At 48.9% G+C, this 15874-nt stretch overlaps 1 protein-coding gene across 5 annotated transcripts in view; it reads left to right on the top strand.

The window, feature by feature from the left end:
* SLC25A22 (solute carrier family 25 member 22) overlaps nucleotides 1-15594 on the top strand; it is a 76346-nt gene extending 60752 nt beyond the window's left edge. For all 5 annotated transcript variants that reach the window (XM_084632544.1, XM_084632546.1, XM_084632545.1 and 2 more), the window contains 5 exons: nucleotides 6722-6840; nucleotides 9432-9603; nucleotides 10834-10988; nucleotides 13736-13811; nucleotides 14638-15594. In XM_084632544.1, the coding sequence (XP_084488670.1) occupies nucleotides 6722-6840; nucleotides 9432-9603; nucleotides 10834-10988; nucleotides 13736-13811; nucleotides 14638-14791 (676 nt within the window). In that variant the 3' untranslated portion in view covers nucleotides 14792-15594. The remainder of the gene's footprint in view (nucleotides 1-6721; nucleotides 6841-9431; nucleotides 9604-10833; nucleotides 10989-13735; nucleotides 13812-14637) is intronic.
* The last annotated feature ends 280 nt before the right edge of the window (nucleotides 15595-15874 follow it).

Here is a 15874-nt window from a genome sequence, read left to right as displayed (position 1 = left end):
TACTGCTGGTACATTCCTCTTCTCCTCCTCCTCTCCCCCCCCCCCCCCCCCAGAGTGTCTTATGAAACTCTGAATAGACCGATTATGTATTTTATATTTCCTCTGCTATAATTCAAGTGTGGGTTTTAATAGAGGGACGTGACATTAAAATCTAGCTGTGCCCATCCCCACTTGGCAGTGAGACCAGTATTGCTGCATTTCCCCCTGTGCTTTTGTTTCTGTGTTTTGACTTTACAGAAGAAAAGCTTCTTTTTACCCCTTGCTGTGTCCAGCCAGGGAGTCCACCATGAGCAGCCGGGTGCAGCAGGCCTCATGCTTGTAAGATCTCTTTGAAGTGGAACCCAGCCAGGAGGATGCTGTAATATCCTCCAGGTTGCAGCCGACCCAGTTTTGTTCTGCTTGGGACTTGCTGTGTGTGTCACAGATGCAAAAAAACCTTGACAGGAATTCTGTGTCTCTTCAGATTTGTGCCTCATCCCCATCATTAGAGCTGACATCATCCTCTGATTTTGGTGTTTCAGCTAGGAAGTTCTCTGGGGCTCCAAGAACTATGTAGACAGAGGAGCCACATGGGAGTTCTCACTCTGCTCCTCTTACAGATCTGTCCTTTCTGAGGCCCCTCAGACTAGGAGAAGGCAGGAAAGGGAGAATAGGGGGTTTCCAGTCTACAGAGAATGGAGACGGGCGTTTTTCCTGCACCTCCCTGAAGCTGGAAGTTTCTGCATGCTCTTTCCCACAGTGGGAGGCCCAGGTACATACACCAATCGATAAGATAGCAGCTGTGTTTGTGCAATATGTAAACAGGAGAGGAGTTGCTAGGGCCCCATTGAGGAAAGCGCTCAAACATGTACATAAGAACCCTTTACATCAACATGCATTTAAAATGTTTTATTTGTGGGTGCCCAACTTGAGGCCTGTTTTAAAGAGAACGGATTTTTCAGAGCTTGGGTGCTTAGCACTGTCTGAGAATTGGGCCCCTTTAAGGTGTCTCATGCCGGGCACTCACACTCAGCAGTCACTTCTGGAAATCTTAGCCTTGAATCTCAGCCTCTACAAGCATTTGCACTGAGAGCAGCCTTTAAGCTGCCCCACAGGGCTACATCCCTTGTCTGCTAAACTCAGTGTGCTGTACAGCTGTGGTGGGCGGTGGCAGTCATGTAGGGTTTCTCGTATTTAGGCTCTGCCCAGTATTTTGGCCTCAGTGGGTTGAAAACTGTCTCGGTTTGTTACAAAAGATGTGGTTTGCTTACAGAATATCCCAGTGTCCGGCCGTCTGGGTTGCTGACTGCTCCTCTCCAAGGCACATTATCATCATTGATTTCCCTCTGAGATACATTTTTTCTTATCTTGACCTTCGCTTTGTTTGCTGTTCTGGAATAGGCCTGGAAAGCTGCAGATTCAGTGATTTTGGTTCCTAGCAAGCTCAGCACAATTGCGTTAATTGCTTCTTTGCTGACAGAAGTGAATTCTGCAGGGAAATGGGTATTTTTTCCTCTTTCTTGCCCTGTGTACACAGGATTGTCTTGCTCGGTGAACAGAAATGTGAGACTTATTAGTTCGCAGAGCGTGCTGGGGACTAATGCTGCTAAATGGCAGGCAACCCAACCCTTCTGCCGGCTCCTGATGGAAATATTTTTTTTTCCATCAGATCCCAAGTTTGTCCCTGATTCCTCTTTATTTTATAATGTCTTGCACTCTTCCCAAAAGGTTCAAATGTATTAGAAGTCTGATCCAAAGCCCATGGTAAGACGCCCATTGACTCCAATGGCCTTTGGATCAGCCCTGTATGTTTGTGTAGTATTGATATGTGCGGTTAAACAGCTGTTGTGTTCCACCCCAGAGGTGACTATTTCTTGGGGGTGACGGGGCTGTCTCTCTCACATCCATCTTTTCTCCCATCACGGAAGTATTGTCAGCGCTGGGCTAGAACATGACCGCTGTTTAACCCTCTGCCCACCGATGCTACACAACAGGGTGCCAATTCAGATACTATTTGGGGTATTTCTTGCTTACCCACACAATGCATGAGCTGGTGCTGCCAGGAGTTGAGATCTGGGTGCACTCCCCCGTGCTCTGCTTTGCCATTCCAATTGCTTACAGCCTTCTCAAAAGATCACTGACTCAGGTTGAAAATCCTCATTCTTTGTCTCAGGCTGGCACGTGTGCATGGGGGTGGTTTGAAGACCACCGTTCAGCGGTCTTTGAGGATGGAACACGGTGCCTTAAGGTTGCAGCTTTTATGACATATGTTAGGAAATCCAAAAGGATGGCTTCCACAGCCACAGTACTGAGCCCTGACGCATGCTTGCCAGAAGGTGTTCTATTTTACACTGGATGCAGGAATGGTAAATGGTCTCTGCGTTGATAGGGTCAGACTGCCACGGGGGTAAATTAAGTGAGACTCCTTTTGAACTCAGTTGCTCTATGCCAGTTTAAACCAGTTGAGGATCTGGTCCACAATTCACTGTTTACTGTCGTATTTAGGCACCTAGGGCGATGCATAGACACACACAGGATCTGGTACCTTTTTAAAAATGGTGTATGCACAGCTCCTCAGCTGGTGTGTGTCAGCATAGTGCCATAGAAGTCAGTGGAGTCATACTGACATATAACAGTGGAGGTGCTGGCCCTTTGCCTAGTGTCCAGGGGGTAGTGGGTGAAATCTATTTGTCCTGATGATGCTGATAGAACATTGAGTGTTTATTTGACCTTCACCTTCAATTGCACACAACCCTGCCTGGCTCCTGAGTGACTAAAAGGAGTGAGGACCTTGCTTCTTGGGCTGTTGTACAATCAGAGGCTTGCTGAATAACTCTCCCAAATATTCAGAGCCCTCAATCCAGTGGTGAGGGTCAACTGCCCTAGGAAAATACCCACTTCCTCACTGAAACAAAAAGGAGTCCATGGCACCTTAAAGACTAACAGATTTATTTGGGCATAAGCTTTTGTGGGTAAAAACCACTTCTTCAGATGCAGACGACTACTTCTTCCTCACTGAGTCTCTTAAAACACCTCAATGAAGGGGAGAAAAGGTCCATGTGGACCCAGACTCTCTGTAGGTGGCTGTCTAATAGTTCAGCGATTCATTGAACATCCCGTGCCCAGGCTTTGAGAAGCAAACTCAGTGAGAAATTCCTTCCTTTGTTCTCGAGGGAGAAATCTATCTTTAGTCATTGATAATCCTCACTGTGGCTTTATGCCCATAATCCCCTCCACTGACATCCTCCCCCAGAGCAGATGTGAGGTAGAGAAATCTGAACAGCTGACATGAAGGCTATGGGGGATTAGCTGCAGGCAGCAGCCTGACTAGCAATCCTGTCACATCACTGGATAGGTGAATTTAGCCTTGAGGGAGCTTTAAAGGGGTGGGGGAGAATCATAGAATCATAGAATATCAGGGTTGGAAGGGACCCCAGAAGGTCATCTAGTCCAACCCCCTGCTCAAAGCAGGACCAATTCCCAGTTAAATCATCCCAGCCAGGGCTTTGTCAAGCCTGATCTTAAAAACCTCTAAGGAAGGAGATTCTACCACCTCCCTAGGTAACGCATTCCAGTGTTTCACCACCCTCTTAGTGAAAAAGTTTTTCCTAATATCCAATCTAAACCTCCCCCACTGCAACTTGAGACCATTACTCCTCGTTCTGTCATCTGCTACCATTGAGAACAGTCTAGAGCCATCCTCTTTGGAACCCCCTTTCAGGTAGTTGAAAGCAGCTATCAAATCCCCCCTCATTCTTCTCTTCTGCAGGCTAAACAATCCCAGCTCCCTCAGTCTCTCCTCATAACTCATGTGTTCCAGTCCCCTAATCATTTTGCTGAATGTTTGTTTGAATGTTGCTGAGGAGAGGGGAGTGAGGATATTTCTCATGCCACCTGATTCTTCTCTGTGGCAGGAGATGCTGACAACTCACTGGATCTAAGAGCCACTGCTAAGTGCACTGTATTGTGTTTGAGGTGATAGTGTGGAAACAGTGTGATGCTTCCAGGAGCTCATTTATAGTCTGGGCTTGAAGGATGCTTTCAAACCATTATTTGTTAGTGTAAATCCAGCATCACTCTACTTAAACCAGCGGAGTTGTGCTGAGTTTGCACTGTCTGAGGGTCTGGCTCATTAAGTTCAATATGTGATACAGAGACCTGTTGGCAAAGGTTCCCCTGTTCTTTGCAAACAGCTGTAACTGAAGACCTGACAAACTCTCTACACCAAACACGTCTCATGGGCTATTTTTATCCATAAAGAGTAGCATGTAAGGTATCTCAAGACTCCTAATCGTTGCGAGATGTATGAGCGGATAATGTTTAAGGGATAATGTATATTGGGAATATTGAAAGTACGCTGTCTGGACTTGGAGCAGAGATTAGTCACCAGGAGGTCATGTGTCTCGGTGATGACCCAATCAAGCAAAAGAGAGTTGTCACCCCTCCCTAATCAGCCAACCGGGTAACGCAAGGTTCTGTTGTCTACCCTTGCCACAGTCAGTGGAAAACCATCAGAAACTGTGACAAACACTTGAAACCATGGAAAGGTAGAAAAGAAACTGTAGCAAGCAGGGTTCACCCTGCCTGTGAATAGAAACCAGTCTGTTTTCAGTGTAACACAATGTAGGATAAGGCACTTTGTATCCATTCACTGAAGAAAATCCCTGGCCGGGATGGGGGGGTGCTTTCATGAACTTTTGGCTGTTGGTTCTTGAGAAACCAGCCAGCTCTGCAATAGACTGAACTTCGGGAGGAAATCTACGTTATTAGCTAGGAAAGGTAACAATTGATAAGTGTAGATCCCGGTTCATTTTTTGACTTTTTTTTTTTTAATTTTAACTACTTGTTTCCAGCACACTCTTCTTTCTATTTAAATTTTTATTCATAAATAAACCTTATTTTGTTTTATTATAAATGCTCAAAAGTGCTGGCTGGTTTGCAGGAGGAGTGTTTAAGGTTAAACTGGGGTACACTGCACCTTTGGGTGCACAGGGTCTGGGATTTATGCATGTAGCCAGTGTCAGGGGTGGGGATATCACAGGGGAACAATTCAAAGGGACTTGGGGGTTGGGGTGCACCTCTTGTTAATTTGCAAGGTGAAATAAGGGCTGGCATAGCCCAGAGGAGAGAGCTTGAGTGACTGAGGGGCTGGCAGGCCAGGTTACTGCCTCAAAAAAGGGCTCCCTCTTGCTGATGGGAGGGGTAACAAGGTGACTCTCAACTCTGGGTGCCCTGAGAATGTCACACAACATTCATACATCTTATTGCTTGTAAGACTCTCTTAGAGGCTTTAAAATAAACCTGATTCTACCCCCCTCCCATCACTTACTGATGTGTTTGTTCTTATTCTACTTGGAAACCATTCAGGGCCCTCTTCCCTCTTTTGTAGAGAGCTGGAGTTAACCCTCAAAACACAGTATTGGCCCAAAACACAATGGCTGTTCAAGTGTTTGGGTCAATGCAGTGGGATATTGTTATGATTTTGTGAACAAGCGAATGGGATTGTATTTATATAAATGCAGCAGTACGTCTTGCTAACCCAAATTGACTTTGTGTCTGTATCATCAGTGGTATCGGTACCACCTTGGAATATTGCTACAGAGCCATCAGGAAGAGCAAAAACATTGCTTTAGAGTAGCTCCTATTAAAAAAAATAGTGTTTTGGCTGTTTATTTTTCATCATGGTAGATTTTTGTAGTAAATATTTAGGATACAGAAGTCTCTTGTTATCAGATTATTATATAACTTACTTTTTTTAAGGTAGGACAAATTTGGGATAACACCTTGACACTGAGTCTTTTGTAAGTGTAGACAACACCTTACAACACTATAGCAGCACAGCTGTGCGACTATAGCACTTCAGTGTAGATGCTACCTGTGCTGACGGGATGGAGTCTCCCGTCGGAGTAGGTGATCCAGCTGCCTGAAAAGTGGGTAGCCAGGTCGACGGAAGAATTCTTCCATTGACCTAGTGCTGTCTACATGGGGACTTAGGTCAGCTTGACAATGCAGGTCAGCTTGACAATGCTGCTCTCACCCCTGAGCGAAGTAGTTAAACCAACCTAATCTTTTAGAGTAGACGAGCCCTAAGAGAGGGTGCCTGGCTATGGCAGTCAACAAAAAACCTCTGGCTGATTTTCTGATACAACTTTTTTGACCATGATCTTGGGTACCCATCTTTGGTGCTTTAAGGGGACCTGATTCTCAAAGGGCAGGTGCTCATCACTTTCTGCAAATTAGGCCTCAGTAAGATGTCTTAAATTGAACACCCCAACTCAGCAGTTCCTTTTTGAAGTCTTGACTCTGTTATTTTGTGGGGTTCTGGCTTTTTGGAAGAGGTGAAGGAGAACATGTTGCTGGTTGCTGACATCTGCAGCTGCAGGCCGTTAAAGGCTAATGGCCCTGTGGCAATTTCTGGTACCTGTGACTGACTTGGGAGCTCAGTGTATGGGGGAGCTGTCAGCTCCCCTGCTCCAGAGCAGATTATGTTGGACCAAAACACCCAGCCTTTATGACACCAGCTGGCTCATTGTGCCCAGTTAAGACAACCTCCACTTTGAGTCCCAGCCGGTGGTACCTGTGCATCAGTGCTGTGGCCCCGTCCTGTAATTCCATCACCATGGGGATGGAGCCTTGCACTGAGAGCTGGCCTCTCTTAGAGGGAACCAAGCTGTCTGTGTTGTTCCAGGGGCACGTTACTCTGAGCCAGATCTTCTGACTGAATCTCTCTTTTGCTGGGCAGGAAGAAGCTGACGCTGCTGAGGGAGATGCTGGCCGGCTGCGGGGCAGGCACCTGCCAGGTGATTGTCACCACTCCCATGGAGATGCTCAAAATCCAGCTGCAGGATGCAGGCCGAATTGGTACCTTGCACATCTCTTCTTTCCTTGTACAACAGGCGGGCAGTGGAGGATACCTCTTGAGGGGATTCAGCAGGGGTGGGGAGAGAGATTGTGAGAGAAGGGGAGGGAATGAGCGTAGAGGTCACTGCTCCCTTCTGCAGAGGGGTCTTAAGCTGTAACAGAGCTTTCCTCATGCTCTTCCCTGCAGGCCTCTTAGAGCCTCCTCTAGTGGCACGAGGAAGCAATTTTCACTACCTGTGCTTAAGTCATGGGAGGGGCTAGGCGGGCTGCTGTGCATGCTGTAGAGATGATCACATTCAGCTTATGAATTATTAAAACTCCTCCGTTAATGCCACAGGAGAAGGGTTTAACGTCCCCTTGTGCTTGTCCTCTGACACTTTCCCCTCTGCGTCTCACCCCATTATCCCCTCCTCCCCTAGCCCGTCACAAGTGGCTTGTTGCCTGCAGAAGCCCCGTCCTGCAGCTCATCTGTTTTTCTTGTGAGGGAATGAGAACAAGCTTCAATCAGCTTCTTCTGAATAGAGAAGGAAGCTCCCCGTGTGGGGCATTGCTGCTCCCAGGGGGAGGGAGGGACCGTTTCAGTCCTGCTCTTTCTGTGGGACTCTATGTACCATTGTCCCGTATCCTCCTTGCCTCTCTGGGTACTGGTTTCCTCTCTGATCTCAGAGTGGAGTCTCTGACTCACGAGGTTGAGAGGAAACTGAAGACTCTCCCTTGTGAGAGTGAAAGGAGAGCTCTGGTTCAGGGTTGGAGCACGCGTAATCCACTCACAGAAAGGGACAAACAAAGGCACGTGTGGCCAGGGAATGGAATTTGATCTCCGCTTGCTCTCTAGTAGAGAAGCATTGTACCATTTGCCACCATTGGTGTTCTTTGCTCAGGAGAGGCCTAGGGCTAGAATAGCAAAGGGTGCTGCAGGTAAAGGTCGAGGTTCATAGGCAGAACTGTGTAGGAACCCAGGACTGGGGTAGCAGGTGGTGTTGCAGGTCAGGACTGGGGCGAATTGGCAGAGCTACAGGAAGGGAAAGGGGATCATGAGCACAAAACAGTGTGGTGTGTCAGTTCCGAGATTCATGGGCAGCGCTGGGGACGGGGAAGGGAGTTAAGACTACGGAGAAGTCCTGTTGGAGCCCACGTGAGACGCGTGGACAGAGCTGTTAGTTATGCACCAGCTGTCCACCATGTGCTGGCACTAGTGTCTTTGTAGAAATAATTTAAATAGAATTATAAGATAATTACTTAAAACAACAGAAAGGAGAGAAGTGTTGCTAAAACCTAAATCTCTTCTGGAGTCCTGCCACGGATGGTGCTTAGGTCCTAAAATCGCCTAAACAATGCCCATCAGGTAATGGTGCTACTCAGCTAACCCACAGTGGCCCCCACGCATTTGCCCATCAGGAAGTATTTCTGGCTCCAGGCTGCAGCCAGCTTAGATCAGGATTCTTCCAGCTTGGCATCCATGTTCTCTGTAGGGTTCCATTCTGCAAACCGGCTAAATTGTCATACCCAGCGTCCCTCGGAGACCGTATGCCCAGTGTGATGTGTACATAACAACTGCACATCCAGGGACTTTCCTCTGTGGAGGTACCATTATGATTACACATAGTAATGTCACATCCTAATTTTGGAACCTCATAACCCAAACACCCCATGAGCCCAGAGAGTTTCTCTTTTCCTTTTTTCTCCCCAAGAACCTTCCCTTGCCAATTTTAATGCAAACCTTGTTCTGTATGTGTGTGGGCTGAGGGATTGATATGTGCTCCATCTACTGACCAAACGGCAGAAGTACACTTGGGTTTGAAAGGTAATGGGAGATAGGTAGCATAGTGCGTAGATCTAGGGTACTTTATTTCGGGGTTCTCTTCAGTTTTATTTTAAAGTGGTTGTTTAAGGGAAGATATTAGGAATGAGCCCTTCTTATTTTTTGGGTGCTTTGGTGGCCTTTCCCCTCTGAAGACCTGTATCCCAATAGGGTTTAAAGTCCCTGTTGCATTGATCTCTTGTACTCAGCCTAGTCTATAATTGTCAGTTCTCCACACCTCACAAGCCTTGCATGACTGACCGTGTCTGCTCAGGAGAGACCCAGGAGTGGAACTGCAGGGGCAGTGTTACAGATGAGGACTGAGGTGTGGTGGCAGAGCTGGGCTTGAGCCCAGGACTGAGGAAGGGGTGCTGCAGTTCTGGAGGGGAGGGAGCTTGCAGGATGCATGGCTGGCTTCAGCCAGTGCTGTTAGTCCTTCCCTCTCACCAGTATCCAGTTTACACCACAGACCTCTTCCTTTCTGAAACGTCCAAGTTCCTGTGTAGCCTTGGCACTGGAGCCATGTGATAATTGAAAGTTGTGTTTTTTAATATGGAGATATACCTATCTCATAGAGCTGGAAGGGACCTTGAAAGGTCATCGAGTCCAGTCCCCTGCCTTCACAGCAGGACCAAGTACCGTCCCTTATTTTTGCCCGAGATCCCTAAGTGGCCCCCTCAAGGATTGAACTCACAACCCTGGGTTTAGCAGGCCAATGTTCAAACCACTGAGCTATCCCTCCCCCTTCATAGCACAGGTTTATAAATAACACTCTGTCACTCCCATGCAGCGGCCCAGAAGAAGCTAATGGCAGCACAAGCCCAGCTCTCCACCACCACCAGCGCTGGGGCAGCAGAGTCGGTAGTGGAGACACGGACCACGGCGACGCAAATCACCAGGGAACTGCTTCGGAGCAAAGGCATCATGGGGCTTTACAAGGGCCTTGGGGCCACGCTGCTAAGGTAGGGCTGTGCTCGCGGAAACTCTGAGCACCTTCATCTATAAAAGACTGAAGTAATCCTCCCAAACCCTGCTCCTTGCAATGGTGCTACTATTGCATTTGGGGCTATTAACTGGACAATTCTATTATCGTCTGGGTCACTAACAAAAAACATGTGTATCAAGCACCCAATTCTCCTCTCCCATAGATCAGTGTGATACTGGAGTTCCCCTGGGGAAGAAATGGAGTACATGAGTGGAGAATAAGGCCCCTAGTGCTCTTGTGTTGGGCAGAGAGAGAGAATGAGAATTCTTGGTAGTCTGCGTTCCTTCTAGTCTACATAGGTTCTTATACCACACTGATCACTGTAGTCGTGCATGAAGAGATGTGACTGATATCTGTCACATGTTGGTGGTTCTCTCATGCTCTGCCCTTGGGAAAATGTGAGCAGTGGAGTGTCTCATTTCGGTAGGGTGACTTTTCGTTTTGCTTTGTTAATACACATTTTTCTCTGTAGTCATGTTAGAGAAGGCAGGTCATAAGAAATGCACCTTGCCCTTGGAGTGGAAGGTTGTGAGCCTTGTGATGGCCCTTAGTGCCTAGGGGAGTTTGTGCCACAGTCTCGGATCAGCCCCTGGGAAAGTTCCGTCTCCCATGCAGACGAGCTTTACCCTTATTATAGAGAGTTCCATTGTGCCAAGTCTTCCCTCTGGAGCCTTAGGTGATCTTTGGCTATCCTGGGTCTAGTCCATGGAGTGCCTTGAAGATAAGGACCAAGACCTTGAGCTTGATTTGATCCATAGGAAGCCAGTGAAGAGAGTGGCTTTGACATAAGCTCTTATCTTCTCAAGTGACTGACTCACTAATTAATTATTGGTAGTAACACCCAATGGGACTGACCGGGCAGGAGGAGGGACTTTAACTCTTTTAAAAAAATTAGAACTCTGGACATCCTGGGCCAGATCCTCAGCTGGAGTAAATAGGTGAAGCTCCCTTGGCTCCGGCAGAGCTGTGCCGAATTATATCTGCTGAGGATCTGCCTCCTGACTCTTGTCTGTGGGATATAGAAGCTGCAGAGGGAATGTCTTTCTCAAACCTCCTTGCACGTCATTCCAGTAGCTGGGAAAGAGGCCTGGCCTGACACCGTTCTTGACCTGTGAATCTCCCAGCCCTTCCTGCTGTGACTGGCTGCTTGGTCTGGGGGGTGCAGCTGTGCTGATCTCTCTTCTCCCTACCCCCCCCCCCATTACAGAGACGTCCCGTTTTCCATTGTTTACTTCCCGTTGTTTGCGAACCTGAACAAGCTGGGCCAGAAGAGCCCTGATGTCAAGGCCCCATTCTACGTGTCCTTCCTATCCGGGTGCCTGGCGGGGAGCACGGCAGCAGTGGCTGTCAATCCGTGTGATGGTGAGTCCTGAGTGGGATCAGGCACTGTCAGCCTGAGGGTGGCAACAAGGAGTTTCACGGACACCCAATCGTGGAGCTCCCGGCCCCTCGTGGACAGTGGTTGCAATGGATCGAGTGAGGAGGAGGAGGAACTTACCACTTATGGTGGCTGTGTTGCAATGACATTGGTGTCAAACGTTGAAGTGGCCCTGTGCCCCCTTGTATGATGAGATGTGGCATGGGGAACAGGGCAAAGGACTCAAAGAGTTCATGTCCCCAAGCGGCCCTGGAATCAGACAAGCACTGGTGGGAGTGGGGGAAGGAGATGGCTTGTGTGTTAGGGGGACATCCCTTATGCCCCAACCTCACCCATGCACCCCTCTGTGTAGTACCAGGAGAAGAGAGAGCACTGACAGGGCCATTCTGTCTAGGAGAGGGGAAGTGGCAGGATCTCCCTTTGCTCCCCACAGAGAGGTGGGAGAACTGGAGGCTCCATGTCCCTCTGGTGATCTGAAGGAACTATCAAGGAGAGAGAGAGAGTCCTGTAGAAGAAAGGCTCACAGCCCCATGAACTCCCCAGCCAGATTTGGAAGAATCCTTACATCACCAGCCTGGAAAGAGGCATAAGAGTACTCCTGGGGGAATTCTGTGCCACTGCGTGTGTGCAGAATTCATGCCCCCTGCAGATTTCTTTGCTTCCCCGCAGAAAAATGATTTTCGGACAGGGAAGCTGCAAGAGCAGTCATGCACCACTCCCTAGCTGCACCCGTACATTGTTTCAGGCACCTGGAGCAGCTGGCGGAGAGGTAAATCACTGCACGGCTGGGAACACCCTAACCAGTGGCTCCTACCCTGAGCCAGGATCAACTGCTAGTCCGGGCTGGGTTGGAGGCGGGAGAAGATGGGACTTCCTCTTCCCCTGCAAGGAGTGGCTGGGGCTGTGTCAGACCCACCCCCAGAAACTTTCCCCAGCTGCAGGAAGCTCTGCATCCTCCCCTGCTTCCTGTCCCCATCGCTGCTCAGCTGCAGGGGGAGAGGTCACTGTACGGGGAGCTGCTCTACCATCTGCCCAATCCCCATGCATCGGGACCTCCCATACCCAGACACCCCTGCCAAGCCTCACCCTGTACACCCAGACCCCCCCTCGCCCTCCATACCCGAACACCACCCCACTGAACCTCAACCCCTGCATCTGGAGCCCCCCTGCACCAAGACCCCCTGCACCCAGACCTCCCCCCACTGAGCTCCCTGCACTCAAACCCCCACCCTAATGAGCCCCACCCCCTGCACCACCCTGAGTCCCCATGTCCAGACCCCCACCAAGCCCACTCCCCCAGCACCCAGACCTCTCTGCTGAGCCCCAACCGCTTTCACCTGGAAGCCCCTGCATAGTCCCATTGCCCCTGGAACCCCCGCAACGAGCCTCCGTGCATCTAGATCTCCCACACACACCTAGACCCGCCCCCACTGAGCTGCCTGCACCCAGATTGTCCCACACAGAATCCTCTCACCCCCTACCTGCATCCCCCCCCACACTGAGCCCCTCCACATTTGGATCCTTCCTGGTTGAGCCTGCCTACCCCACACTTGGTGCAGAGGGGCAGGGCCCTAGGGTGTTTCTGGGGCAGGCCCAGGCCTTCTGCTGTGTCAGGGTTGGGTGCAGCCTCACCACTGAGTCCATGTCCCAGGGGTGGAGGGTTGGGAGGCTGCAGGGTGATCTCTCACTTTCGTGTATCCAGTGACCTGTGCTCCCCACTGCCAAGCCGGAGCCTCTGCATTTATGTATTGACAAAGTTTGCAGAATTTTAAAATACTGTGTGCAGAATTTTAAATTTTTTGGCACAGGATGCCCTCAAGTGTATAAGAGGGAGATCTCTGAGGTCAGAGCTCCCCCCTAGCTCAGGAGAGAGAGCTTGCCCACTGCTTCCAGCTGAGGAGGAGCTGAGCTTTCCCTTTACTTCAACCCCTGCTCATGGGAGTCCCCACTGTCAGTGGTGTGTGTTAGTTAAACCAGATGGAGGGGGCACTCTCGGTGTGGAGGACCAGAAGTGGCCATTATCACGTCTTTGTGATGGACATGTTTCTGTGTAGAAACCATTGTGTGTGTGTGTGTGGGTGTGTGTGTGTGTGTGTGTGTGTGCTCAGCACGTGCCTTATGTGTATTCAGGCTTTTGTACATCCAGTGTGAGCTCCTGGGAAGCCATTACCTTATTGTCTTAGACTGTGTATGCCTTCCAATAACACCGTTTGGTCTCGCCTCTGTCTGCAGGGCTAACCTGTGAGAAACAATAGGAAGTTGTTTTCCCTCCCGTAATCGTATATTACCAAGATTTTTAAGAGTGACTAGTGATTTTTTGGTGTCTCCGTTTTTTTGGGGGCCCAACTGCAGGCAGGGCTGACTTTCAGAAAGTGCTGGGCCTTGGAAAATCAGGCTCCTTAAGAGGTCTGGACACCCCTAAATCAGAGTCAGTTTGGAAAATCGTGTTCTCTTTGTGTTTTGTGTGGGGATTTTTAAATCCATTTGTAAAGGAACAGTTAAGGTTTTCCCTTGTTTTCTGATACTCTGATTAATCTCATCTGTGATCATAATCCCAGTAATCTCATCTTGGCTTTGCTAGGCCCTAAATGATCACTCTTGCCTACTAAAGAGCTATGCAGCAGTGTGTAAAGCACCCGGCAGAAGTTTCGGGGGGAAAGAACCAGAGGCAGCCCATGGCCAATATGAATAGGGTTCTTAAAGCTTCTTTTCTCCTTCTCTCTGTCCTCAGTAATCAAGACAAGGCTGCAGTCCTTGAAAAGGGGAGTGAATGAGGACACATACTCAGGAATCCTAGACTGCACCAGGTAAAAGGTGCCCTCAGTGGTTACCAGACGATCAGGTTGCAATGCCTCTGTTCTAGGCATCTTCCGTTGCCTGCTTCTTGGCAATGGGAGGGAGTTGCAGCACCAAGGGCTTCTTTTTAAATTGTTTTATCTGAATGGCTAAAAGGGTTTTATCCTGTCCTTGGGGGAGGTTAATAGGGCAGGTGTCCCCTTCTACCAGAAAACCCCAACTACCCCTTTCCCCAAAAAGCAATAACCTTGAAAACAAATACCCAGCCCCAAGCCGAAAAGAGAGCAGAACCAGAGACTCTGTGGAGTTGACTAGGGGTATTGCTATTGCTGTTGGTTTTAACATGACAAAGTGCCCAAATCCTAGGGTGGGCAGCACTATAAAACCCTAAGATAGCTAAGGCTGAGATCTGCAGCAGCTCCCACTTCCTCTGTGATCCTGCCTTATAGGACCTCCTGCACATTGCAGGCTACAGAACCTTACCCACCCACTCCTGTAATAGACTTAAAACCTCTGGCTGAGTTACTGCAGCCATCAAATCCTGATTTAAAGACTTCAAGTTACAGAGAATTCACCACTTACACTAGTTTAAACCTGCAAGTGACCCATGCTGCAGAGGAAGGCAAAAAAACCCCCAAGGTCTGTGCCAATCTGACCCGGGGGAAATTCCTTCCCAACCCCACATATGGCGATCAGTTAGACTCTGAGCATCCTGATTCTGGTGACGGACAATAAATTACTTTGGGAAATATTTGCGTTAGCACAAGTGACACTATGATGGGCAGTGGGTGGGGTCAACGTATGCGGAATCTCACCGGTGTCTCTGTGCCTCTGTAGGAAAATCTGGCAGAAGGAAGGGCCCCTGGCCTTCCTGAAGGGGGCGTACTGCAGAGCCTTGGTCATCGCCCCGCTCTTCGGCATCGCGCAAGTCGTCTATTTCATAGGCATCGCGGAGTTCTTCCTCGACATGCTTCCGAAGCGCCGGGATTAACCTTTGCACGCACTCGCTGCTGGTCAGAATTCATCCAGCATTGGTTGTCGTCGTCAATGGTGTCAGAGCAACAGCACAAAGGGTTAAAGCAGCAACCTTGAGGGTGAAGGTCGTCTCCAAACAATAAGTCCCTTCCACCTCTTGATACGTCCCCATCTTATCCAGCCCTCCAGGACAATACTTAATTATGCATATCTATTATTTTTAATTGTCATTCTTAAAGACACTGGTTAGCACAGACTGGGCTCACAGACCTCGGACCTTCTCCCAGCAATGGGAGGGGAAGAAACCGCCCACAGCCTCTGAATTACCAGGTAGTCAAGAAAGGCACAAAAGAACCAAACTCTGTTTCCCCAGTCCCTCTTCTGGTGTGCCAAGCTTCTGGGAAGACAAGGCCCCAGCACAACTTCTAAAGGGGGACCATATTGTCAATAGAGGAGGCAGGTAGATGCCAGAATCAAAAAGTTTCTTTGTAAGGACTTGTCCTGAAACCCCCCTAAAATCAGCTGGACTTGGATGAACTTCTTGGAGATCAGAGGAGGAGAAAGGGTTTATTTTTTTTTAATCAAAGGGACTTCCTTGCTAAATAGGGGCTGTGGGGCCTGTGTGGGGGGAGATGTACACTGCACGTCCTTGCAACGTGTCTGCTCTGTAAGAGTATGTCCGTGTGATCACGTGTGAATGTCTTCAGGTGCATCTGTGTTTAGCTATGAGCTACAGGCGGGAGAGGGGAGAATTTAACGACATGGGATCAACTTTTTATTTATGCAGGAAAAACAAATCCAATTACATTCCTTAAATCAGCCCAGCTCTGACGTGTCAAACAGTTGCTCTACCCAGAGTACTGGTTGTGTGTGTCTTTGGACCCGTCTCTAAGATGTGTTTCTCTCCTTTCCTGTGGGTGTTTGCACTCGCAAAGGGTCACTTAAAAAGAGGTCTCAGAGTCAGGCTTTTTGGTTAAAGATCAGGATAGGCCACATCCTCAGCTGGTGTAAATGGTTGTAGATCCTTTGAAGTCCGTGAGCTCTATTGAAATCAGTGGGTCTATGATAGTTTGCACCAACTGAGTATCTGGCTCATTTT

Source organism: Lepidochelys olivacea (genome assembly GCF_965140295.1).
Source record: "Lepidochelys olivacea isolate rLepOli2 genome assembly, chromosome: 6".
Lineage (NCBI taxonomy): Eukaryota > Metazoa > Chordata > Testudines > Cheloniidae > Lepidochelys > Lepidochelys olivacea.
This window is presented reverse-complemented; position numbering and strand designations above follow the sequence as displayed.